General features: G+C 47.2%; 1 protein-coding gene across 1 annotated transcript in view; it reads left to right on the top strand.

Moving 5' to 3' along the window:
* LOC127236823 (store-operated calcium entry regulator STIMATE) overlaps positions 1-24603 on the top strand; it is a 49679-nt gene that overhangs the window by 23234 nt on the left and 1842 nt on the right. Inside the window, exons 2-8 of the mRNA XM_051204664.1 lie at positions 7828-7876; positions 9292-9387; positions 11452-11573; positions 15870-15982; positions 16936-17013; positions 17827-17976; positions 19502-19609. Of these exons, the coding sequence (XP_051060621.1) occupies positions 7828-7876; positions 9292-9387; positions 11452-11573; positions 15870-15982; positions 16936-17013; positions 17827-17976; positions 19502-19609 (716 nt within the window). The remainder of the gene's footprint in view (positions 1-7827; positions 7877-9291; positions 9388-11451; positions 11574-15869; positions 15983-16935; positions 17014-17826; positions 17977-19501; positions 19610-24603) is intronic.

Here is a 24603-nt window from a genome sequence, read left to right as displayed (position 1 = left end):
AGATGATTTAATTAAGGAAAAAAAATCCCTCACAGGTATGCTCAGCTACTTGGGTTTTAATTAATTCCAGATGTAGTCAAGTTGAAAACCAAGAATAGCCATCACAAATCCCTTGTCAACTTGACACACAATCACATCTCCTTATGTCATGCTTTATTTCCAAATTAAAGCAATAACCAGTAAGTATTTCCGGACTACCTGCTAACTTTCAAGCAATCTGTATGTTGGTAGAACACACACACATAGCCTTCAACCACTATGACATATGGTTAACTGAAAGACAGTCTTTCCACAACAGCCTGTTTCTGCTTGGATTCTCATTAGTATTCAGAGAGGAGTTACACAATATTCCATCCCTCTTAGGCCTCCAGCTCATGGTCCTTAAGTCAGACTGCATCCTGAAAACCTCATCCTACTGAAGACCTGCCCTGCCACCTCCCCTACCAGGCCCCAAAGCAACATCTAAGACACATCTACCTGTAGCATTTTTGATCCAAAGAAAGTTCAGGTCAGTGAAACCACCCTGACGCCAGGGTTCCTTCTTTGGCCTGAGTTTTTCTGGGTACCAGGATTATAAACCTCCTTCCCCACTTTTTTTTTCACCAGCAATACCTTCTCTTAATTCTTATCACATCTATTAATCTTTATTAATTTTGATGAAAATGACTAGTTTTCATTTTCAAAATCAGTGTCATAAAGACTGCTTATCTTCTTGCGTGTTTATCAGCTGTTGTTGTTTCTTTCCACCAGAGTCCCTTGTGAGGGTGCTGTGCAGTGACTCACTCCTGCTTGGCTCATTGTCATTAGCACTGCCACCCCCCCAGAAAAGGTCAGCTTTTCTGAGGGTCATCATTTGTCATTTACCCTTGACTGAGCATATGTGTAAGAGGTCTAAATCTGGCTGCCTTAGAATCTTATCTGATTCTTCAGAGAAAGTTAAGTCCTTATGAAAATCTACTTGTGAGCACTTGTAGTTAAAAACCAAGTTGTCTGCTTCTGGCTTCTAAAGCCAGATAATCAACCTTGTGGACCAGTTCCTTCCGTCTTGCATCCTAACTAGCAGCTTCTCTGTTTAAGACCAAAGCGATTTTAGTCTCTACAGCGAAATTGAAAGAACCTGTTATGAAAATTCATGGAACTTGCTGAAATCAAAATAAATACCCAAACAATCTCAAGAAATGGAACTTGAATGACAATCTAAATAAATTCCCTTGTTCAACAAATGTTACTCAGCTACCTGATGTGAGCCAGGCTTCATCTAAGTGCCACTAGTGAATATGGCTGGCGTGAGCAGAACCTTCTGACCCCACAGAGAAGATAAGACAAAGCCTGTAAAACACGTGAAAAGCCAGGCGTGCTGGCTTAATCCAGTGATCCCGTGAAGCTGAGCTAGGAAGATCATGATTTCAAAGTCTGCCTGGGAAACACATCAAGTTCTAGGCCAGCTTGAAACTTAGACTTTGTCTTAATGTCAAAACATAAAAACAGAAAATAAAAATAAATACAAGGCTGCAGGTATAGTTTGGTGGCAGGGTGCTTGTCTGGCATGCATGTGAGCCTGAACTCAGTCTCCAGTACCAAAAGAAACAAGAAAGAAGAAACATGCTAATTCCTGAGTACAGTGGCTAGGATAAAACAGGAGGTTGGTGAATGGGCGTGGTGCACACCTGTAGATTTGGGCATCTGCAGAGGCTGCTGTAGGTCATCAGAGGAGATGACCTGAGACCCAGTACAAGATAAGGAGAAGCCAGTCGCTTGTTGATCTGGAGTAGATGCTGCTGACAGGAAAACGGAATGTGGGTGTTTGGTGCAAGAGGAGGTGTGTGTGGCTGGACTGTGTGGATCAGATCAGAAGAGTGAGACCTTCCTGTACATAGTAGGGAAAGGCATGGGATGGCTTTGTGTATTTATAATTGTAAAGGGATTGCTTGCTAAAGTAAAATGTACACTTCTTAAGTGTGACATTCAATGAATTTATGTGTCATTGTATATTAAGTGGATAAGAAACAGCATAATCTATATTTTAGAGAGACCAGTGAGAGCCAAATGGAAGAGTGGGTGAATGGACAGATGTATGTGTAGATGGAAAGATGGATGAGTGGATGGATAGGTGGGTTAGATGAATAAACAATAAACAATCTTGTTATAAAACAGTGTGGCTTTGAGCAGGCTCTTTATTTAAATTTTGGAAAAGAGTGATTGAAGATGGCATCTGATATTGTCTCATTGCCATCTCTATCCCAGAAATAGGTCAAGTGGGGGCCAAGAAAAAAGAGTTTGACTCCGATTGCTATGTCAGTTGACTTCAGCTTGGGCCTTAAGCTCCCCCAGAGGTTAACAGATGTGGCCTAGATTTCCTGCCCTGACAACGGGCCTGGCTGATTCATCCTTGTCTTTGCTGAGGATGACTCGTGCTGGACAGACATGTGATGTTTGTTCCTGTGGTGTCGTTCTCAAGGGTTATTGGAAAGGTTCCTCTTGAAAGGTAGCATCTGCATCTCTGTTTTCTAGTCCCTGAAATGCTGTTATTCAGTTGTCCTGTGATTGATATGTCACTGTCCTTTAGGACAGGAGGTGGCAGCAGTTATAGGTAGGCTGTTTAGAGATTCAGGAGCTATGTTTGAGCATATTATAATGAACTAGATTTCAGGAAAAACTTGATGGAAGATGTCATTCTGTAAATATGTTTCTCTTATTGGTTAATGAATAAAGTACTGTTGACCAATAGGAAAGCAAGATAGCCGAGACTAGGAGACAAGGAGGATTCTGGAAGGAGTAGGGAGAAGATTCAATATGGAGGACGGAGAGAGCAGAAAGCCCGCCCCTCTCTCTAGTAAGATAAGACCATGTGGAAATACTTAGATTAACAGAAACGTGGTTAATATTTAAGACAGATCTAGCCAATAAGAAACTAGTAATTGGCCAACAAAATTATATCTAATGCAGCATCTCTTTTATGTTATTTGGGGCTGGCACCACGGTGGGACCAGACCGGCAGGGAAAAATTACTCATAACAAAAACTCATGTATATGCTGCTTATATCAGATCAGAAAAGAGATTGAAAAGGTATTTCATAAAAATGCTACCAGAAAAAGAAAAAAATCAGGACTATTCATAGTGTGCACACTTGCAATCCCAACACTTAGGAGGCTGAGATGGAGGATCTCCAATTCAAGGCCAACCTATACTCTCCAGCAAGATCCTGTCTCAAACAGGGAAACACATACCTTAAATATATTTCCTGTTTATGTACATTTTCTAAAAGGTGTATTTTAATTCAAAAGTGAATAAGGTTGGAGGAGATGAGAGACATTTTAATCAAGTCAGTCCCTGTACATTGTTGTATGTGCTCACCACAAGTGTGGGCACAGGCTGGTGGACGAGCAGGTAGGCGTGTCAGAACACTCTCAACACAGGAATACAAATCATGAAGGCCTGGATCAGTTAGATAGTAGATATGAGCAAAGGAATGTGTCCAGAAGGTCCATCAGTGGCTGGTGTGGGAACTGCCACTTCCTCAGCATGGATGTCTAAGAGACTAGCTTCCCAAGGGTTGAGAGAGAATGAGCCAAAGAAGCGTTCATGCCATTGAAAAGCTAGAATGAGTAGGGAGCACAGTTGGGGAGGCCCAGGCTCCTAAGCCTGCAGCCAAGCACATACACTCCTGAAGCCAATGTGGGGTGCAGCCTGTGACTGGGAAGGTGAACCCAGAGAAGAGGTGAGAAGACTGAGAACCAGGGGCGGTGGAGTAAACTTTGATTTCCTAAGCTCGTGTTTTATGCCAGTCCTATACTCTCTCCTTTAATCTTGATAAGCTGGTAATTCTGTTGTAGCCTTTTTTCATTTTATTTATTCCTCTCTCTTACAGTACATCCTGACTTCAGTCTCCCCTCCCTCCTCTCCTCCAGGACACCTCCCCCCATCCACTGCTCTTTCATTTCCTTTCAAAAAGCAGCAGGTCTCCCTGTGGCATCAACCAAATACTACATAAGATACAGTAAGACTGGGCACAGACCCTCCTATCAAGGCTGGGCCAGCCAAACCAGTAGGAGGAAAAGGGTCTCAAGAGCAGGCAAAAGAGTCAGAGACAGCCCCACTCCCACTGATAGGAGTCCCACAAAAACACTAAGCATGTTTGCAGAGGACCATGTGCAGACAGACCCACGCAGGCTCTGTAGCTGCTGCTTCAGGCTGTGTGAGCTCTGCTTAGTTGATTCTGTGGGCTGTGTTCTTATGGTGTCCTTGGCCCCTCCGGCTCCTACAATCCTTTCTTCCTCCCCCCCCCCCGTGGGCCCCCCACCCATTTCTGTGGGGTTCCCTGAGCTCTGCCTAATGTTTGCCTGTGGGTCTCTGCATCTGCTCCCATCAGCTGCTGGAGGAAACCCCTGTAATAATTATTGGCTAGGCACCAATCCATGAGTACAGCAGAATATCATTAGGAATCATTCATTGTTTGTTTGCCAGTTGTGTTTGGCTCTAAGTCTCAGCCATCCAGCTTCCAGTTCTTGGCCCTCCACAGTATAGAACACGAGCTCCCTCTCCTGGTTTGGGCCTCAGGTTAGACCAGTCGTTGGACTTCCACATACTCTGAGCCGCCACTACTCCAGTATATCTTGCAAGTAGGACAGGTGCAGGTGAAAGGTTTTGTGGCTGGGGTGTTGTCTCAGCCCTGCCACTGGAAGTTGCTGGTTACAGGAGATGACCGGTTCAGGCTCTGTATCCTCCATTACTAGGAGTCTTAGATAGGGTCACCCTCAGAGGTCCCAGAAAGTCTCTATTGCTCTAAGTTTCCACATCATCCCCTAACTGTCCCCCTATTCCAGTCGTCTTTCCCCATACTCTCCCTCCATCCCTCAATCCCCAACTGGAGGTGGTATTCCCAAAGAATTCCCAAAGCTGGTAATCCTTAAGGGTACACCCTCCCTCCATCTGTCCTTCCCTCTCTTTCGTGTGTGTGGGGGGGGGTACTAATTTGCAATTTAGAGGCAGAGACAGGATCAAAACCACCTCTGTGTCTTAAGCCCAAACTCTTGACTCTTCTTTCAGAGGCTGGAAACCCTGTGTCTGTCTGTCTCTTCAGGGCATGTGTACACAAAAGATCAAGAGCCTGCTTAGGATCTCTCCATGGCCTTGAAGCAGTTTGGTGTCCTGTGTGAGAGAAAAGTGCTGCTGGCCAGGGCCACCAAGTCTCTAGCTTGCTGGCTTGTCCTCCCTTTGCCCTGGAAGGGCTAGTCAAGCTCCTGGAGACTTTGCTTCCAGCTCTTGCTAACTTTGTTTTTAGTGGAAACTCCTGGCTTTTTACCAGCAGAGACTTGTCTTCCCAGGGTTCTTTGTCCCTGAATTACAGCATTCAGATGAAACGCAGGGTCCCACGGGACAAGTTTGAATTCCCACCAACAGAGGCCTCCCCACCATTATTTCTTTCATGACCTTTACTCAAGGTTTAAAAAGCAGCTGGAATCTCCTTCCTTCTTCTCAGTCCCCTGGCAGCATGTGAGCAAGCTGTCCTTTGACCCAGGGTGTCTGGTGGGTCTTCCTGCTGGCACATCACTCCCTTTACCCTGCTGATAGCACAGCAGCACCATAAAGCACCCACCAACACGGGAGAAAGGAGAAGCACTTGCTGTGGCTGCAGGGAAAAGGTGTTTGACTACGCTGTTATATGACCTAGAACCTTCACAAATAGGTCATACTCTACTTCCCAGAGCCTCTGCCCTGCTGCAGAGTTCACCTCCACACAATGGGGTATCCCGTGTCTCAGTCAGCCCTCCCATGTACAGAAGGCAAGGACTTTGTCTCATTTACTCCTGACTGGGACAAGTTACATAAAAGTCCGTTTATCTATGGACATATTCATATATGTATTGATTTACTAATATAATTTGAAAGTGTCTCCATATTAAGTTATTAATTAATTGTTTAGATCTACCTTTTTTTTAACAGTGTCTAGGATTAGTGTGTGTGTGTTATGTCACATTATATATACTTAGTCCTGTTAATATTTATTGACAGTCTGTTTCCAGGGTTTTTATTGTAACAGTAACCCTATACATCTTGGTACATCAGCATTAATATTTACAGAGTGCATACTTTGCACTTGAAGGAATGTAATGTAAAAGTATGTGGGTGGTTAATACTTTGATAGTGCTTTTTAAACAGGAGACATTAGGTGAATGCAAATGGTGAAGAGGGAGCTGGGCATGGTGGCCCACGCCTTTAACCTCAGCACTGAGGAGGCAGAGGCAGGCAGACCTCTGAGTTTGAGTCCAGCCAGGGCTACACAGAGAAACCCTGTCTTGAGAAACAGCAACAACAAAAATTAAAACAATAATAATAATGGGGAGAATAGAAGTGGTAAGCATGAAGTGGCTCGCTCTGGCCCCAGCTGGAAGTTTCTAGACCTTCCTCTTGTGAGCCTCAACGCCTTGATGAGACTTGGCCTGCTTCTAGGAGAAAAACTGATTTCAAGAGCCATTCAGGCCAGCAGAGCCTTTGGCTTCGGCCTGAGGTTCTTTGGCAGGGTTGAGGTTTTGGGTCTGTGAGTGTCAAGGACACAACAGGCTTCCTTACAGTCCCACTAGCTTTCATCCCAAACACCAGGCTTGTTACTTCAGCCTTTGCATAGGCAGCTTTGCCCTGCCAAATGTGGACGGCTCTATTTATCCAGAGAGCAGGGTCCCTCTGACAGCTCTGGATTTCTCCACAAGTGGGTACTCTCCTCCTACCAGCTGTGATTAGGGACCTTTCATGGCTTGAGTCAGTCTGTTCCTCTCTTAGCACTTTGGTGTGGGGTAAATCTCACACAAGCAGCACTTCTGGTGATTGTTTTACTTGTGGAATGTTGCCGAGAGCTTCAGGGGATGCCTGTAGCAGTGAGACTTTATTTCTTCCGTTCTAGACAGTGAGCCCAGACAACTCAGGCACAGGTGCAAATCCGGTGAGTCCTTTGCCAGCCAAGGTTGAGCAGGTTGTCGCTGTCTCTTCCAGAGTTGTGTACACAGCCAGCATCCTTTCTCAGTACCTCCTCCCATGTCTTCACAGTTCTTGGGGCTGCTTTTCTAAGCCAGCTCTGCTTAGTCTCCCCTGGCTCTTCCTTTCCTATAGACCCCTTGACCAGTATTCACGCCCCCCCAACCCCCACCCCCCACCCCCCATGCAATTTGGTTCATGTTCACCTGCAGCAGGCTTTCTTGTTATCTACTCCTAGTGAGGCAAACTAAATTATTCCAAACACACAGCCATGTTTCTGTTGCTGCACCTGTGAGCTCCTGAAGCTGTTGTCTGCTCAGTGTCTTCTCTCTGGTCTTTCAGCAAGCTCTTACTCAGCTTGGCTACTTCATTTCCATTAAGGAAGCCTGTCCCAACTACTGCTTCTAGCCTCAGATTGGTCTCTTTTCTAGCATTTTCCATCCTGTACAGTTACATAGCTCTCCTTTGTCTCCTAGATAGCTAACTTTACATTTGTATCCCCAGTGTGTGGCTTGACTTGGAGTAAGTGGGTGGATTGTCTTCAGACAGAACATATGCTAGAGATAGAAGCAACTACATCATTCTTTGTTGTTTCTAGTAATTACCCAAGTGAGCTTTGTCACAAGGGGAAATGCAGGTTTGCACACACGGTGATAAGTTCTGAAGAGTCCATGCTGACAGACACCAGCACTGGCTCTCTATAACCTTCACTGAGCAATATATGTTCTCCTGTGCTAACAAAGTATTTTTAGCTTAGCAATCAATGTAAGTAACATGTGGACTGGCAACCCAACTTGTGTATGTACTTTGCTTTGCTGTTGGTTTGAGAAACCACTGATGTCTGTCTATTCTTCCAGTTAAACGCTTCAGAGAACCAAAGCATGAAAGACGCCCATGGAGGATATGGTATGTACTGAAGTGCTGACCCATCCCTAGGTAGCTTTTGCTGTGTTGGGGTTTGGTTTGGGGACTGACCGCAGATGGGTCTGGATTAGGAGAAATTACATATTCTATAAAATATGTGGAATTTTTCATTTGAGTTAATTAGTAGGCATGCTTTATAATATGAAAGCAGTCCTATTTTTTTTTTACCCCCTCCTTTTATTTACAATGTTTCTCTTGGTACTACAAGATGGAAGTCAGTACAAACTCAACAGCCTCTGCTGTGTGCCTCTTCATATTGACTTGCTATGAGATTATGCTTACATTCTTGACTTCTACAGTCTGTATGTGTAAGCAAATACAAATTTATTTGGAGATTAGTCTGCATCCTTAGAATACCCCCTACCGAATATGACTCAGAACTCAAGGAAATAGTATTTACATTTCCTGGTTTATTATGAAGGACACAGACTAGACGGAGAGGTTCAGTGATCTGGGATGTTCCAGAGCACAGTTCTGGGACTTTGGCTTTAAGAGTACACTATCCTTTCTGTACCACTTCCAGAATACTCCAGGCCCCATGTTTTAAGATCACTAGACTTGTCTGACTGACTTGTCTTTTCTCTGGAGTATTGTGGGTTTTGGTTTAATCATGTCTTAGTCTTTCAGGGCTTTCCCCATCCTAAAGCTCTCTAGGAACTAGTCAACTTTTTAGAACAAAAGATGCTCTCATCACCCAGGACAGCCCAAAGGACTGGGAGTTCTGTGAAGGGACCTGGGACCAAAACCAAGTATTAGTACAAAAGACATTCCTCACACCTCCAGCACGTGGGAAGTTACAGGGAGTTTGGGACTCTGGGTCAGGGGTGGAAATCAAGTGTTTAGTGTAGATACATGAATATCAAACATACTCATTTTGTGTAGGATGACCCTGCAGTAGCAGCTGTGTGTTCATTATGTGGTGGTAAAGCTTCAGAAATAGATTCCAAGGACGAAACTCCCAAACAGTAAGTCATTTTGAAGGAGACAGGCAGGCTTCGGGTAATAGTGTGGGCCACACTAAACTTACTCCTGCCCTAAGGAAACATCCACTCTCCTTCAGAAGAAACGTCATTATCATGTCAATTAAAGTTGTCAGGCATGTAAAAAACAATACTCCCACATGTTGAGAACTCTCATTTGTACTCACTCGGTCATTGATTCTCCCAAATCTGGGCATTTAGCCCTGCTCTCCTAGTTAGTAAGGAACACCTCGAAGACTAGATCTGAGGTCCTCCGCATCTTAAGCACGGTATCTTTCGATGTCTGTCTCTTCCTTCCCTGGGTTTAGAGATTATTTTCAAGCTTGGTCAGGGTGATTGGTCTGGTGGTTGTTTTCTCCAAAGTGGTTGCCGCTGTCCTATGACGTTGGTAACATTTGCTGGTTCTGTTTTATGCAGGTTTTTAGACACTTCCAAACAAGCCATAGGGATGCTGTTCATTCACTTTGCAAATGTGTACCTAGCAGATCTCACTGAAGAGGACCCTTGTTCACTGTGAGTCTTGTATTTTACTTTGACCTCAGTTGAAAATATGGACTGGCCTTCCCTCCCTTACTAGTGCAGCCCTCTTGCTTGGGGGAGGCACCCATCCCTTCCCTTCTGGATTCCTCTCTAGTTTCATTCTATGCATGCCTTCATGAGTTTATATACTCAGCTTTTGGTTGGCTCTCGGGACTTTGACGGTTACTTTGTGTGTTGGCTTTCTGCTAATCAGTCCAAGTTCAGTCCTTTGTCTTTCTGGTGTCCTAGGAGTTCCATGTTCCCAGCACCCCACCCAAAGCAGGACAGGATAACACTGCAAAAGCATCTCTGCCAGTTACAGGGCACATAGGCTTTTTGATGTGCTGAGATGCTCACAGGCAGTTGTTGAGCGTTACTGACCTCTGACCTGAGCATCCACTGTTCTGACTGTCAGTGTGCACTGCTTTTCACTTGACGCCCAGAGCAATGCCTTAACCATGCCTTAAGATGTTGTGCTTCTTACTGGTCAGGGGAGTGGCCATTCCCCTAGCAAACAGAAAGATAGAGGTTTTACCCCAACCCCAACTCTTACTTCCTGTCTCCAACTTCAAGTTGGAGGCACAAAAAGATTATAGTACTTAAAGTTCACACACTGCAGAGGTGGTGGGGCTAGACTTAAACCAGCATGCACCCAAGTCCCCATGATGCTCTGATGCCTGAATGGAGCCCCTGTGTTGAATACAGAGTGTAAAAATTTGGTCTTAGTTTCCAAGGATAGCACACAGTGGGCTCAGAAAGTATTTGGCAAGTTTATAAATACAAGACTGGATATATCATTGTCCTTGATATTTCTCAGGCTTTCTCAGATGTGTAAATGCAGGTGTGAATAGCATTCCTCATCAATTAGATGTGAAGTGTCAGAGGACTAGCCTCCTGCCAGAGTACAAGTTGCCATGGAAGCAGTGACAGTTCTTCCTGACTCTGGTCTGAGAGTGACCTCTTGTGTCTTTAATTGGGAAAAGCAAGCTGCCTGCCTCCCTCTCTGTGTTTTGGTTCTAGGGACCCAGTAGCACAGTAGGCTGCCCCCATATTGGAGCCTTGTGCATTTCACAAAGCCCAGACTGGGGCAGAGGTCTGCTAGTCTATATATAAAGTGTCCCAGGCTCTAGCAACATGGAAGCTCCTTGAAGCTGAGTTGTCCTTGAGCTTATCTATAGGGAGTTCAGAACCATGTGGTATCTTAGGTCAGGACCTGCCTCAGTGGTCTCTTTCCCACTTAGTCTGCCCTAGATAGCTGGATCCTGTCCAGCAGTGCTCAGTTAGATCTGGGTATAGGGCCTCTGAGGGAGGACAGGTAAACACAGTGCTTTCCATTAGTCAGAAAAAGGGTTTGTGACAGGAAAATGGAAACAAACCTTATAGGAATGTGTGGTCACTGTGGCGTGCCTCCCCACCTGCTTCCTCCAATACTCTGGCCTTTTCTCACGGTCGCAGAGGGCTCTCTGAAATATGAAGGTCGAGGCTGGGAGTGAGGCTGTGATGAAGTATTTCTCTAGCCTATATAGGAGCTGGACTCCCATTTGCACACACAATCACAGGTAGGGAGGAGCATGTGTCCGTGTGGCCCTGTCTACTTTGTCTAGGAAGTCTCAGAAACCATTTTCCTTGAATGTTCTGGGAATGTGGCACAGTTCTATGACCCCATGAGACCCTAACCATGAGGGAATGAGCAGACTCGTTTAATGGATTTATTGTGGTCAATTGTATTTTGATTTCCTGTCAGTTTCCTTAGCTACTACCAGGTATGCTGTCTTCTACTGAATCTTGGCCTTGGCACATAAACTTGAAATTTATAGTTTCTTTGTCCTTCTTTCTTGTTCTTCAAGTTTTTAATATTAGCACCTTTTCAGACACCTGGAGACAGGCACCACCACTTCTAAAGCCTCTTGCATGAATACATGTAAGGGTACCACTCTCCCCGAGTAAGGTCAGAGTCTGGTCTGTCAGCCTTTACCCCAGACCCTGATAAGTGCTGCACTGAGGCCCTAGCTTGTGGCTCTTACTCCCTGACCATGCTGGTATGGCCTCTCTTTCTAGGTACCTCATCAACTTTCTTCTGGACGCCACTGTAGGCATGCTTCTCATTTATGTGGGCGTACGTGCTGTCAGTGTCTTGGTGGAGTGGCAGCAGTGGGAATCCCTGCGTTTTGGAGAATATGGTAATGCCCATGGACACTGGGTGGAGCATGTTGGGGACTACTTTACCCTGTGTAGCTCTGAAATCTGGAGGGCTAGGAGCTGTTGATTGTCTTCATGTGTAAACATAAATGGGTTTGTTTTAGGGTCTGAGTATCGCTTTCCTGGGGGCAGACCCTCACTTTTGTGGGAGAAAAGGTAGCAGAAGCCAGGGACGGCTCTTCTGCCGGAGGCACTTGTGGTTCCTCGCAGTACTGCAGAGACACCTCATTCTGCTGGGGCTCCCAAAGATCGTACCTCACCTGCCCATCACCTTAGGGATGAAGCAAGTCTTCTTGGAGAAGCAGTCCATGGGGTGAAAGCCTGCCCTTTCTGCTACACACTGTGTTTGCCCTGTCACTAGGATACTCTGTTGACAGAGTAGAGTTCACATGGCAAGTACTGGAGTGTGCATCCCCTCTGAGGTCAAGTTGTCTTGCTTCTTCTAACTGTAGACTTGCCCCCCACCTAAAATATGGATGCCCCAATCACTCAAACATGAGGTCATCACTCAGATACAAGGCTTCAGACCGGCAACTTGTAGGTGCTGGCCTACCTTGTAAGATACCCTTGTCACATCTTGAGTAAGAAACTTCTTTTAAGTCAGCCATAAGCATGAGGAATAGTTGAAGGTGGCCTTGATAGGAGCTGCTAGTGCATAGCTTCTCTTCTGGAACAATGTTAGTAGAGCTTCACCACAAGAGGGCACCGGGGCAAGCAAGCTCAATGGTTGTGGGTAGAAATCTGGATCCACATTCCCCTTTCCTTGTCATGCCACCCAAACAGCGCATGGCTCTGGGCCCAGAGACCTACTCACTTCCAGGTGGATGAAGATCTCTGACAGTTTAAAAGGGCACATGATTGGTGGAGCTGGCTGTGGTGTACCTTGGGTATTTCTAGAAATCTTAAGTAATTGTTTGTCTTCAGTGAGGGAAGATGATCTCAGGGGAGGACTTTTCTTAGCCTGTTACTTGATGCTGATGAGTCACTGACTTAAGATAGTGTCCAACACAGTATGTGCCACAGGGCTGAAGGAAAGGCTTCTGCAATGCCCAAGTCATAGAGCTCTCAGCTTGCCTGACAGAAATGGACCACAACACATTCTCATTTATAAAACGGGCAACTAGAGGAGCTAAATGACATACCCAGTTGGGGCATGTTTGAGGGCTTTTGCCTCTGCACCAAGAGTCCTGGAACCTTCCACTGCCTCCGCCAACACTGCTCACTCACAGTGCACCTTTGCTGACTGGTGATAATGTGAATTCTCCACAATCAACTATTGACTGAGAACAGAGGTCGGGTCTGGTCCTGGTATGCCAGGTGTTAAGAGTATTGCTTGTTCTGAAGCAAGTTTTGTCTACCTACCTAAGGATGGAGAGAAAGGAGGAAGGCAGTGGCTATGTGTGAGTCCTGTCCTCTTGGCCCACTCCCTTAATCCCATCACTGCTGTTGGAAACCAAGTCTTCAAGCCAGAGTGCCTCCTGAGAAAATGTCCCTTTGTCAAGGGCCATCCCAAGTCCCCCTGTCCTAGGCTATCTCCCCCAGTAACCTGCTGCTTTGCAGTTGTCGATTGCCCTTGTTTGCTGTTGCTGCTGTGTCGAATCAACGAAACCTTGGGGTCTTAAGACTAGCCCATTGATTTAATCCATAGTTCCTCTAGGAATCAACCCAGTTCTGTTGGATTAACATGGAGACATCAGTAGGTGATAAGGATGGTTGTTCTGTTGCCCTGCCCAGCCTCTATCTAGTTCTATCTGAGTCCCTTGGCTCATGACTCTCTTCCTCCACTCTCAACGCCAGTAGCTAAGTTGTTCTCATGGTCTGTCAGTCTGACCTTCTACCTTGAAGAGCTCTGTGATTACCCTGAGTGCACCTAGACACTCCAGATAGTCCATTTAGAGTCTGAATCACAACCTTACTTCCATAACAGCCAGAATTCCCCCTTGGCTAGGTCACAGCACTTAGCATGGGTTCCGGAGATTGAGATGTGGATATCTTTGCAGGACCATTGTTCTGCCTTCTACACTTGTGAATTTACCTGTCCAATTGAGGCAGGAACTCCATGTAGGCCCCACAGCTCTCCGGTAAACAAAGAAGAGATGTTTGCTCTCTAGATATCTTGCTTGGTTCCTAGAAGAAGTCTTAGGACTTGGAACATGAGGCAGAGTTATTTGGTTTGAGGGGTGAATAGTTTCTGAGTAAACTGTGACATCTGTAGTCGCTGAGCAAGCTTCTCATGCCCTGAAAATAAGGCGGTGTTTGGCAGCACTGTATGGCATGGACTTTCCAGCTGCTCCATCTAAACGTTCCCTTCTGGAAGTTTCTCAGCACAGATGTCTCTTTTTTGGTCCCTATTCCTATAACTTAGCCTGAGAGAATAATTTACCAAAACAAACCAATGTTCCTGAGGTTGTCCACTACAATAGAAAACAGGACACATGGCCATGCTTATTAACTGTATTTGTCCTGTAGAGACAAACTTCAGGGGGCATTTAAAAAACTCTCAAGGGAACAGAAATAAGCAAACAAACGATCGTGTGTGCACTCAGCCCAGCTTCAGTGACCTGTGACCTGGATACACAGGAGGGGAGGAGGTGCATCAGCTGGGCACAGGTGCTTTTTCCCTCTTTGGTTTTGAATGTTTTTATTTTAGTATCAAAAACAAAAGGCAGTGGCAACTCCACTGTATAAACAAACTCAGAAAGCAGAGAAAAAACATTTCTCTGTTATCAGTTGCTCACAGCTTACGAGCACATGGAATGAATGTACACTCTGAGCAAGCGAGTATTCTTGTGACAGTAAACAGATGGTGTTACTTGTCTGCCTACTTCCAGCCAAACCAGTCCCTTTTCAGACATTTCCCAGTGGTACTTCCTTCATGGGTACCACTATTCCTGCTTGAAAGTTTGAGCAAATAGTTTCTTCTCCTGTTCAGGTGAACTGCTCTCAGTAAGGTCAGGTGGTTTACCAAAAGCATTGCAAAAGTTGCATTGGTAACTTTGCCAGGAGGGTGGTGCTTCTGAGGAGCTGTACTGCAGCTCAGTGCCCTGCCCCAGTGTGGAGGTAAACAGGAAGCCATTAGAACAAGCAGTGTGTTTCTGCACGCTTTCTGCCCTTCTCCTAGCATTGTCCAGAAAAGGGAACAGCATAGCCTGGTCTTTGTCCATGACAGCTGTGTAAAGGCATTCACTTGTTTGCACTATGTTCAGCTTGCAGGCCCAGGCAGGGCTGGGACCTGCAGCATGAATGCCTGGGGTTGCTATAGAAACAGAAGAATCAAATGACAAGTTGGAAATTTCTCTCCAGACCAGATTCTCTTCTCACAGCCTCCCTGGAATGTTAAATTGCCCGCTTTGGTCAGTGGAGCACAGACTGCTCTGTTGAGCGTCCAGGACACAGCCCTGGCACCCACTCCCCCACTTTGAGGAGTCCTGTCCTAAGGCTCTACCTGCCACTCGGTCATCTCTAGAGAGACTGGTCCTCCACCCTTCATTGAGTCCCTTTTTTGAAACATTCTAGAGGTGCTTTGGGGCCCAAATGCCCCCCATGGTGAACAGTTAGGGCCTTCCTAGTCATTTGTTAAGCATAGTCACTGACAGAATCACAGACAAACCTCCCTCATAGCTGCTGGCCTCAGCCTGTTCCCACTGCCTCCTGTCATGAGGGCTTCTGTTTTCTTTGTCCTAGCCAGGGTTAATTAGGTTGCTCCCCCAAATTTGTTTTTGTTTTAATTCTTTGAAAAGGCCCTGAAACCATTAACTTTTCATTCTTTTACATTAATTCAGTTGGAATCTGAGTTTCTCTATGTCAGCTTGATGTTCTCAGAACTGAAGACAGCAGGGATGGGGGTAATGGCATAAGAAGTGGGTGGTGGACCAAGAGGTCGATTACTGTATTTATAATTACAGTGTCAGCCTCATCGTGAACAGAGAAAGGGAAGGACGGCACTAGTCACCAGGGAAGTCAACTCGATAATAATAGTGCTCTTGCTTCACCCAGAGAGCCAGCAGCCCGCTCTTACTAACTTTAGTGCCTTTGACTCTATCCTACCATATTTTGAAAGGAAAACAATCTGGTATATCCAAATTAGGACTTTATTCAGAGCACCTCCTGTTTTAGGAGTGAGATGAGTGGTAGAGCTTTAGGGACTCAGGAAGTGCCTCGGAGCCAGGGCTCTGGGACACAGCTAGCGGGGGGGGGGGGGGGGGGACGGGGGGGCGGTGTTGTTACCCTACCCAGATCCTGGGCTCATGAGGCTAAGCACCTACCTGTCCTTGTAGGAGACCCTCTGCAGTGTGGGGCCTGGGTGGGGCAGTGTGCCCTTTACATCGTGATCATGATCTTTGAAAAGTCTGTCGTCTTCATCGTTCTGCTCATACTCCAGTGGAAAAAGGTTTGCCTCCTTCCCCTGCTTCTCTGCAGCTCCCAGCTAAGCCAGGCAGACAGCATCCCAGTCACCCCAGCCCCAGCTGCTCGCTTGTGTTTTAGCTCCACAAGTGTCCTGGATTTGGTCTGATAGAGCAGCTATTTACAGGAGCATTAACTTGTCATTCCTGTACTTGACGTCTGTGCACTTTATGTAAATACATGTCTTCTCTAGATTAAACTGTGGGGATGTACAAACTTACTGGAAACACAGTCCCTTCTGGTGTGTTGCTTGGTCTGGTTAGTCTTCAGACTTTGTAACTGTGACTGTTACTTACACTGGCAAACATCCTTCACACATGTGTCTGGGCTAGCTAGTTCAGCTGAAGCCATTGGGTCCACACCTATGTATTTATACCTGAGAGAGCCCATGGTTTTCCCAGCTCTTCCCTTTGCCCTCTGACCCCAGTGCTACCTAGATAAACCTATGCCACTCATTCCCATATAAAACAACCAAGGAGCCTTCTAGAACGTGTGGCTTAGATATGGCTTTCCTTGGTTTTATCTGTGGATGAAAGTTTACCTTTTTAAGAAAATAAGCCGAAGTACTTCAGAGTTGCTGTGCTTGCGGTGATAGCTGTACGGGATTTCTGCTGCGGAGTGCTATAGCACTCCCTTGTCCAGGCGTCCGATGACCACCCACTGAATTTCCTCCCTCCAGTCCCCTAAGGCACCTGCCTACTGCTGCAACTCCCCAGGGCTTCAGGCTGCTCGCTACTGGATGTAGGTCCCACTTGGATCTGACTCCGTGACCTCAAGTCCACCACAAGGGGAAAGCTGCTGGAGTACGAATGACCCAAAGTGGCTCTGATCAGTGGTCAGATCTAGAGTCTGTGCAGCCATGGGTGTAAGGGGTTGTTTCCAGCGGCTCTGTGTGTGCTGCCCTGTGGTCCCCTCCTCACTGTCTGTTTCTTCCTGCAGGTGGCCCTATTGAATCCAATTGAAAACCCAGACCTGAAGCTGGCCATCGTCATGCTGATAGTTCCCTTCTTTGTCAATGTCAGTGCCTTGTTGTGTGTTTTACCCCAGTTTGTACTCTGCCTTCAAGGGTTCCTATTGAGAGCTCTGAGTATGACACAGAAGTCACCCTAAGCCCCCAGACAGACCTTTCTATCTGTAAACAGTTGCTACTTCCCATCCCATAACCAGTCTTGGAAATGATGGGAGTCCTTCCTCAGACTTCAGGTGCCCTCTCCAGGTCCCCTAGTTCAGATGAGGGATCCTAGGAAGTATGACTTGCCTCCCTGCTGGGCCACTTCCCACTGAAATATCCCAGGCTATGTGTGATAGTAACTTCTAGATCAGGATCATTTCAACTGTTCTCCAGAAAGTTATTGCTGAGTACAGACATCAGAGAAACTCATGAGCACAGTGGCCAGAAGTGAGAGCCAGTGGTATGGAGTGCTGAGGGGGTCAGGGGCTCCCTGTGAAGGACCTGCAAGGGCTCATTGCATGTAGTTGGAGACATTGGTTCTAGGCCCAAAACAGTCTGCCTGGGTGGTTGGTTGGTTTGTTGTGCTGTTTTTTTGAGACAGGGTCTTTCTACATAGCCCTGGCTGTCCTTGAACTCACAGAGATCCACCTGCCTGTTATAATACAACAAAGCCCATAAGTCCCAGCAAGAATTACCCTGCTGTTTTCTGATAATAAAGCCCAGGAAAGGGGTAGAGTGATGATTTCTCTTGAATGTTCCGGGAGATAACCAGGGCTGAGTGAGGTTCTCTTCTTACCTCTATTGAAGGGTGGGTATGGATCCTTCTTCTCTGCTTTGTTTGGCTTATCCAGAGTAACCTGCACTTTTCCTTCCCACAGGCTTTCATGTTCTGGGTAGTAGACAATTTCCTCATGAGAAAGGGGAAGACGAAAGCTAAACTAGAAGAAAGAGAAGCCAACCAGGACTCAAGGAATGGGAGCAAGGTTCGCTACCGCAGGGCGGCATCCCATGAGGAGTCTGAGTCTGAGGTAGGAGTCTGCTTGACCCTCCCCAAGGGCCTAGCCATCGTACCTTGGGCTCCAGGAGCCTCAGGTCTCACATGTGCATCTCATCTCCTGAATGCTGACTCACAATACTAGTCAGGGGAAGGAGAATGCTGAGCTGACCAGGAGTCCAGGTCACTCCGAGCCTTGCCCAGCCAGTGCTGCCACTTGATGCCGTAGGTAGTCAAGTGACTGGCCACAGGCAGCCCCTGGGGACTAGCAATGGAGACAGCCAGGTAAGGTGAAATGCATCTTATTCCAGGGAAGCCTGGAGATACCTGGCGTCCTGTCCTCCACTAGGGAGGTGTTGGCTGTAAGCTTCTAAAATATAGGACTAGCTACACCTCACAGAGATAACCTCATCTTCCTTTATCTGCTGGGGTCTAACTGTGATGGCCTGATGTAAGGAAGCAGTAGGCATAGATAAAGCCGCGGGCAGGGCGTGTGTTCCAGCTGCTCATTTTACCTTTGTGCCTCAGCATGTTGCAGCTGGGTTGGCCTGAGGAAACTCCCATAGTGCCAAGCTTGGTGGTACACGGCTTTAATCCTGCACTTGAAAAGTAGAGACACTCAGATTTCTGTAAGTGTGAGGTCAGCCTGGTCTACAGAGCAAGTTCCAGGCAAGAAAGGGCTTTATAGGAGATCCTATCAAAAAAAAAAAAAAAAAAAAAAAAAAGAAGAAGGAAGGAAGAAAAAGTGACCAGGATTGCTGCTGCCTGAGGATGAGGAAAAGAAAATGCACAAATAGCTCATCATTGCACTTGCAGTGTGTCCTGTATCTAAGATTAAGCAGCAACCCTGGAGAAGAACCCTGGGTAGTCTGGATGAATGACAAATAGCCATAAAGTAGAAACTACACTCACGGGCACTCATAACAACATGGTTTGACCTCTGATAATAAAGTGAAATTCACATTGGCCATAGGAGGGAGCGATTAATCAATTGATTCAGTCTACAGGAAGGGTGGTGAGGCTGCCTGCCCCACTCCTGAAGTAGGGATCACATTCCCCTGCCCTTAAACCTTCTTGTGGGCTGTTCTGATATTCCCATGGTTCTCAGAAGTGTGAGACCAAGCAGCTGTGGCAGCGAATGAGCAAATTTGTCCTCAGTGTCTCAGCGGCATGGATGAGTAGAGTAAGTTTCCCTCTTCATCTTCAGGAGTGACAGAGTTAGCTCAAGACAGGCTGTTTAAATTGCAAGCCTTGTGTGGTTCCTGGGGTGACTCCATGTCTGTTTGAAAGAGACTGTATTTAAGGCAGTCCAGAACCCTGAGCTTCCGTGTATCTAGTTGGCTCTGATAGGATTTGGGTCTGGCTGGAAGTTGGATGAAGGCATGGGAAAGGGAGCATTGGTACATCGGCAGGTGAGGGGTAGCACATCTCCCTGGAAGGGTGCACTCCCCACAACCCCCCTGTAAGGACGTGGGAGACTTGAGGCCTCCAAGGAAGGCAAGCACAGCACGGGAAGTACTGCCGCTGCCGTCTTAGGCCTTGCCTCTTCACCACCTCAGATCCTGATCTCGGCTGACGACGAAATGGAGGAGTCTGATGCCGAGGAGGACCTCCGCAGACTGACCCCCCACAAGCCTGTGAAGAAGAAGCACCGCTTTGGGCTGCCTGTATGACACATTCCCCCGCTGCGGATGACAGTCACGGGACCCAGCCCTCCAGCAGCATCCTTCCCTCTCTCTCTACCTTCCTCTTCTACCTCCACTCCTCTTGCTGTCTCTGCCCACTCTCCACCCACCCCCAGACTACTGTGACTGAAAAGAGGGAAGAGGGCCTGTGCCTGAGAGGGCTGTGGGCAGCTGGAGGTCCCGCTCAGTTGCACTACAAACACTGACCAAATATGCAAGCGAAGAGCTTTGTTTGTTTGTTGTCGTCCCTTTGGGGTGTTGTGACACCCCTGTCATATGTCTGACCAGGTGGCATGGTAGAAGAAAACAGCACACATAGACTGTTGCGGAGCCTCGTGCTGAGGCCGGGCCTTGTGGACATGGGACATGCTTGGGGTTAACAGCCACTGGTTGGCCCAAGTTGGAACAGGAATGCTTTCTTACTCAAAATGGCTTTTGTAACTCTTTATTTCTAAAGCCAGTTTTATGAGCTGTGACAGTGTTACTGTTTTTTGAGTATGTGTTTATTTCCTACAAAGTATCTATGCGTCTAATGGGCAAACAGATTTTTAAGTCTTCCGTATGCTGTTTGACTTTTATATTTTTTAAGTTATATTTTCATACTACTGTATTTAAAAACTCTTTTTAATCCCCAAAGAAATGGATTTGTTTGCCTTTCATGGGTTATGAGCTGGTGGGAGGTGGGTAAAAGTCAGAAGTTTTTTAGTTGGGAATATCGTTAGGTAACATCTAGTGATGAGGTAAAGCATCCTGGTGGAAGGGTAGATAACCTTTATCTGTGATCAGAAACCCAGTGTGTTAAGGTCAGCTCTGGGCAGGAGGCAGCTGTTCAGGGTGGATCTGTGTGCTCCAGTGTGTGGGAACAGAGCCCTGCCAGCGCATATAAGCTGGCATGTCAGAGGCTTTGATTAAAGTTGATTGAGGAAGGAGCTCAAGAGTTACACATGTGGGTCCAGAGGCTGCAGGACCACCAGGCTACTCCTGTTGGTTTCCTGCCTCTCTCAGAGCCTCCAAATTGCAAATGTTAGAGCCGTCCAGCCAGTGTAGGTGGCTTGCAGAGCCAACCTTTGCCTTAGTGCCTGTCACCTGCTTGCTTGCTCAGCTGTCTGGGGAATTCTGCCTGGCCAGAGAAGCCTGTTGTCACACCTCCAGAGTTGCGAAGTGGGGGGGGGGGCAGAGCGGGTACCAGTGAGAGAGAGCTATGCCTCACTGTGTCCGTAGTAACTGTGGCTCCTCCTTGGTGGATACAGCCACTTCCTGGTGATACATGCTGACCCTGCACTGTCCCCGGTGTAGAAGCAGCAGGTTGGAGTTGTCCGATGTCTTGTCAGTCCCACAAGCAGGCACAGTGGTAAGGGGCACAAGAACACCCCATTGCTTCGTGGGTTTAGGCCTTAGGAGAGGCAGGCACAAAGGAGCAAACTCTCCTCATCCTTGTAAACCTACATGAGAATGTGTTTCACCTGAGCATTGGGGATCTGCATGCTTGTGGCATGTGAACCCAGCCCTTATGCAGGGTACCTGGAGCTGTCATCTGCCCCTTGAAGTCGTACTAGTCCTAAACAGAGGGTATGTCCTGGAGTGTCTCTAGGCTTATCTTCTAGTGCAAGCACCACTGAGAAGAGAGATTGCTGCTGGAGGCCAGCAACCTGTGAGACAGATTGCTCAGGCCCTGCATTGTTCTTGTTTCTTCTCTATCCTACAGCCATGGCCTTCCCTTCCCCTTGTCTAGTGAGGTTGCACTGAGTGTTGTGGGAAGATGGGCAGCCCTGGTGACATTGCTGCTGTCATCCTCACATCCCCTTCTGTTTCACTGCGCTAGAGATAACCTGTGCTGCACCCACCCCTGCCACCCTTCTGGAGCTCAGGGTTGGAGCCTCATTTCAGACTTGAGCTCCTAGAGTTTCCAAACCACACAGAGGTGGGGGAACCACCGAGAAGGATGGAATCTCCAGTTGCACAGGCCTCGTGGAGGTATTCTCTAAGGCTCTCCCTGCTCCCAGGCACAGGGCCTGAAGGACAGGGGAAGTGAGTGAGTGTAGGTTCCTTCTGCACCCTGATTTTCACTAAGGGCTACCATCTGAGCTGCCCTGGGAAGCTGGCTCAGTCGGAAAGGAGGTCCAACAGCTCTCTGACCCTGGAGCCTGTCTGTGCAGGCTTGGTGTGTTTGCCCTCCCCTCTTCCTGTGTGGATGTGTGTGTGCATACATGCAGCATGAGCACACATGCTCACACAATTCTACATCCCTCAGGAGAGTCTCCAGTGGTTGCTGAGGCATTTCTGTTAGCGTGGTGGACTGCCTCACTAGAGTGGGTGTAGAGGGCTCTGGTCAGGATGTCTTTCTTCCCAAGCTGTCCACCTCCCTGGAATGAGTGTCCCCATCACTTATTCCAAGGTGCCTTATGAGGTGGGACCCTTACTGGCTTTTGGCAGACGTCAAAGCTACGGAGGAGAAAAAGGAAGTGCTGTCAATCTGATTTGTCCAAATCAGTGTCTTGGCCAAGCTGCCCTTGGAAACTTTCGAGCCAGAGTGATGAATGAGTCTTGTAACTAACAGAAATAAACCGATGAGAGAGAGCTGACACCTAACTCAGAGATGGTGGTTATTTTTTATTTTAACTTCATTTTGGCTGTTGGTGGGGCTTTGATAAAGGCAACAGTGAATGGTGAGGTCCTGTGTGGCAGTGACTTCTCAGTCTGTGTACCAGAGGATGTGTGAAGTGAGACTCTGTGGCCCCTCCACCCTGGAACATGCTGGTAGCTTCCTGCCTCAGACTTTAAATTGTGAACTCCCTAGCAACAAGGAGCTATGTGCTCACCTCAGGTACTGTGCCTCTTTCCTCAGGGAAAACAAAAAAGCTCAAATTCAAGTTGTACCTTCCTTTGGCAGTGCAGGCTACAGCTCAGGGTCCACACTAAACAGGTGCCCCAGGACCCTGGAAGGGGCAGACCCAGACTGTCCCTCCTGCCATGCCTGGCAGCAACCACCTTGTAGGATGTAAGTCGGTGGTCCTCAGCCTTCCTAATACTGCAACCCTTTAATACAGTTCCTCATGTTGTGGTGACTCCTAACCATAAGGTTATTTTTGTTGCTATTTCATAACTGTAATTTTGCTACTGTTATGAATTGTAATGTAAATGTATTTCCAGATGGTCTTAGGTGAGCCCTGGGAAAGTGTCATTTGGCCCCCAGGTGCAGAACACCTATCTTAAATGAAGTTTCACCCAGCTTCTGGTGAGACACTTGTTTGTATCGAGGAACATGTGGTTAGCCTTGCTTTCAGCGCCCTGAGTTCTGAGAGTGGACTGGTTGGTTGGCTGCCTGGTTTGGTTTTTAATTTTTCTTTCCATAGGATTTATTAGAAGTCAGACCTATGTGAAGAAAACTGTCCCCATTTCAGCTGCCTGTCCTGTGGAGAGTTTAATCAGTGGCACTGAGTCACAGAAACACATTTTTTAGATGGCGGGGAAGATGGCGTACTTATATTGTAAATTGGCTTACAATAAAGTTTCACATCTTACTAATTTAAAAAAAGAAGAAGAAAGAAACAATTACTTTTGTGGTCATTGATTGTGTCCTCTGGAACTGAAATAGCTCAGGGGGCTAATAAACCTTCTGATACCTTCTGGCAGCTAAGGGGCCAAATCTGCAAGAAAAGAAACCAAACATCATCTAGCCATCTTCCTTGCTGATGAGCATCTAAGCCAGTTTACCTGCTGGGGGGTGGGGGGTGGGGTTGAGGTGAACATTCCATATCCTTGTCCATGAGGACAGAACTAGCTGTGGGCACTCCTCACAAGGCATGGTCTGCCTGGCTTCTCTTTGGAGCCACTGGTGTTGCTCAGATCAACACTTATTCCAACCTAGACCTGGTAGTGCCGGCATTGACCTGCCAGGAAGCAGGACCAGAGAGCAGAGGCTGGGGTGGAGTTTGAGGTACAACAGCCATGCAGTGATATTTAGGATAACTGTATGTTAGTACCTGGTTGGAATTCATCTGCCTGGAACCTTCAGGGTAAGAATAATGTCCCTTGTAGCCTGGAGGAAGCTGAGATAGGTCTAACAAAAGACCGAACTCTGACCCACATCTACCACTGCCCACCTCAGGCTTAGGGTCCCCACGTGTTCCCGGGGTGATCTTTGCATGCAAAGATGAGGCTATTGGGAGTACTAAAGGGCTTTCCAAGGGAGCCTTGTCCTTCCTTTTCCCTACAGCTTAAAATCTGAAGTGGACATTGCTCTCTCCCTAAAGAACAGTGCTTTAGCTATCCAGTTCCCATCTTGGGCAGCAGCCCTCTCTAGACCTTCACCAGCAAGCATGGTCTCCTCCCGGTCTTTCCTGGGCCCATACCCTGCCTTACTTTGTCCCTTTACTAAACTTGCCCCAGGTCTGGTAGGGTAGAGGACCAGAGCATCAGCAAGTGCAACACACCAGCTTCCCAGCACCTCCTCAGCCTTGGTGTCTCTGCTGTGAACAGTGGTGGCTGCTCACTGAGAATCATCTGTGCTCACCCTGAGAACCGCTTCCAAGCAGCAGATAGGAAGTTTCTGCCCTGTCAGTGTGCCAAGATGGGAAAGCTATTTCCGCTGGAATTCAGGGGTAGAAGAGAAAGACAAACAAGCTCAGAGCATCCACCCTGGTTCAGAGATTTCCCCTTCCACCCTGTCACTGGGATGCATTCTTGCAGTCAGCCCGCCCAGACGTCACACACATTGCAGGGTTCACATTCATAAACACACTCTGGACACAGTACCAGTACCTTCCACCTGCAAATTGAGCAGCTGTTCCAAAAGCACGGGTACCCCCAGCTGTCTACTCTCGCCAGGGCCGCTGCCCATCATCTCCAAGAATAAACGCCAGCTAGTGGCTGTGTGGATCTGAATCATCGGAGCTTCCAAAGCAGGGGAGTGACTGCCAGGACAGACAAGCAGGCTATATAAGTTCCTGAGGGTTGGGCTTCACACAGTTCTCCTC

The sequence above is a fragment of the Phodopus roborovskii genome, unplaced genomic scaffold, assembly GCF_943737965.1.
Source record: "Phodopus roborovskii unplaced genomic scaffold, PHOROB, whole genome shotgun sequence".
Classification (NCBI taxonomy): Eukaryota; Metazoa; Chordata; class Mammalia; order Rodentia; family Cricetidae; genus Phodopus; species Phodopus roborovskii.
The sequence above is the reverse complement of the archived record's forward strand: the minus strand, read 5'-3'. Positions and strand labels throughout refer to the sequence as shown.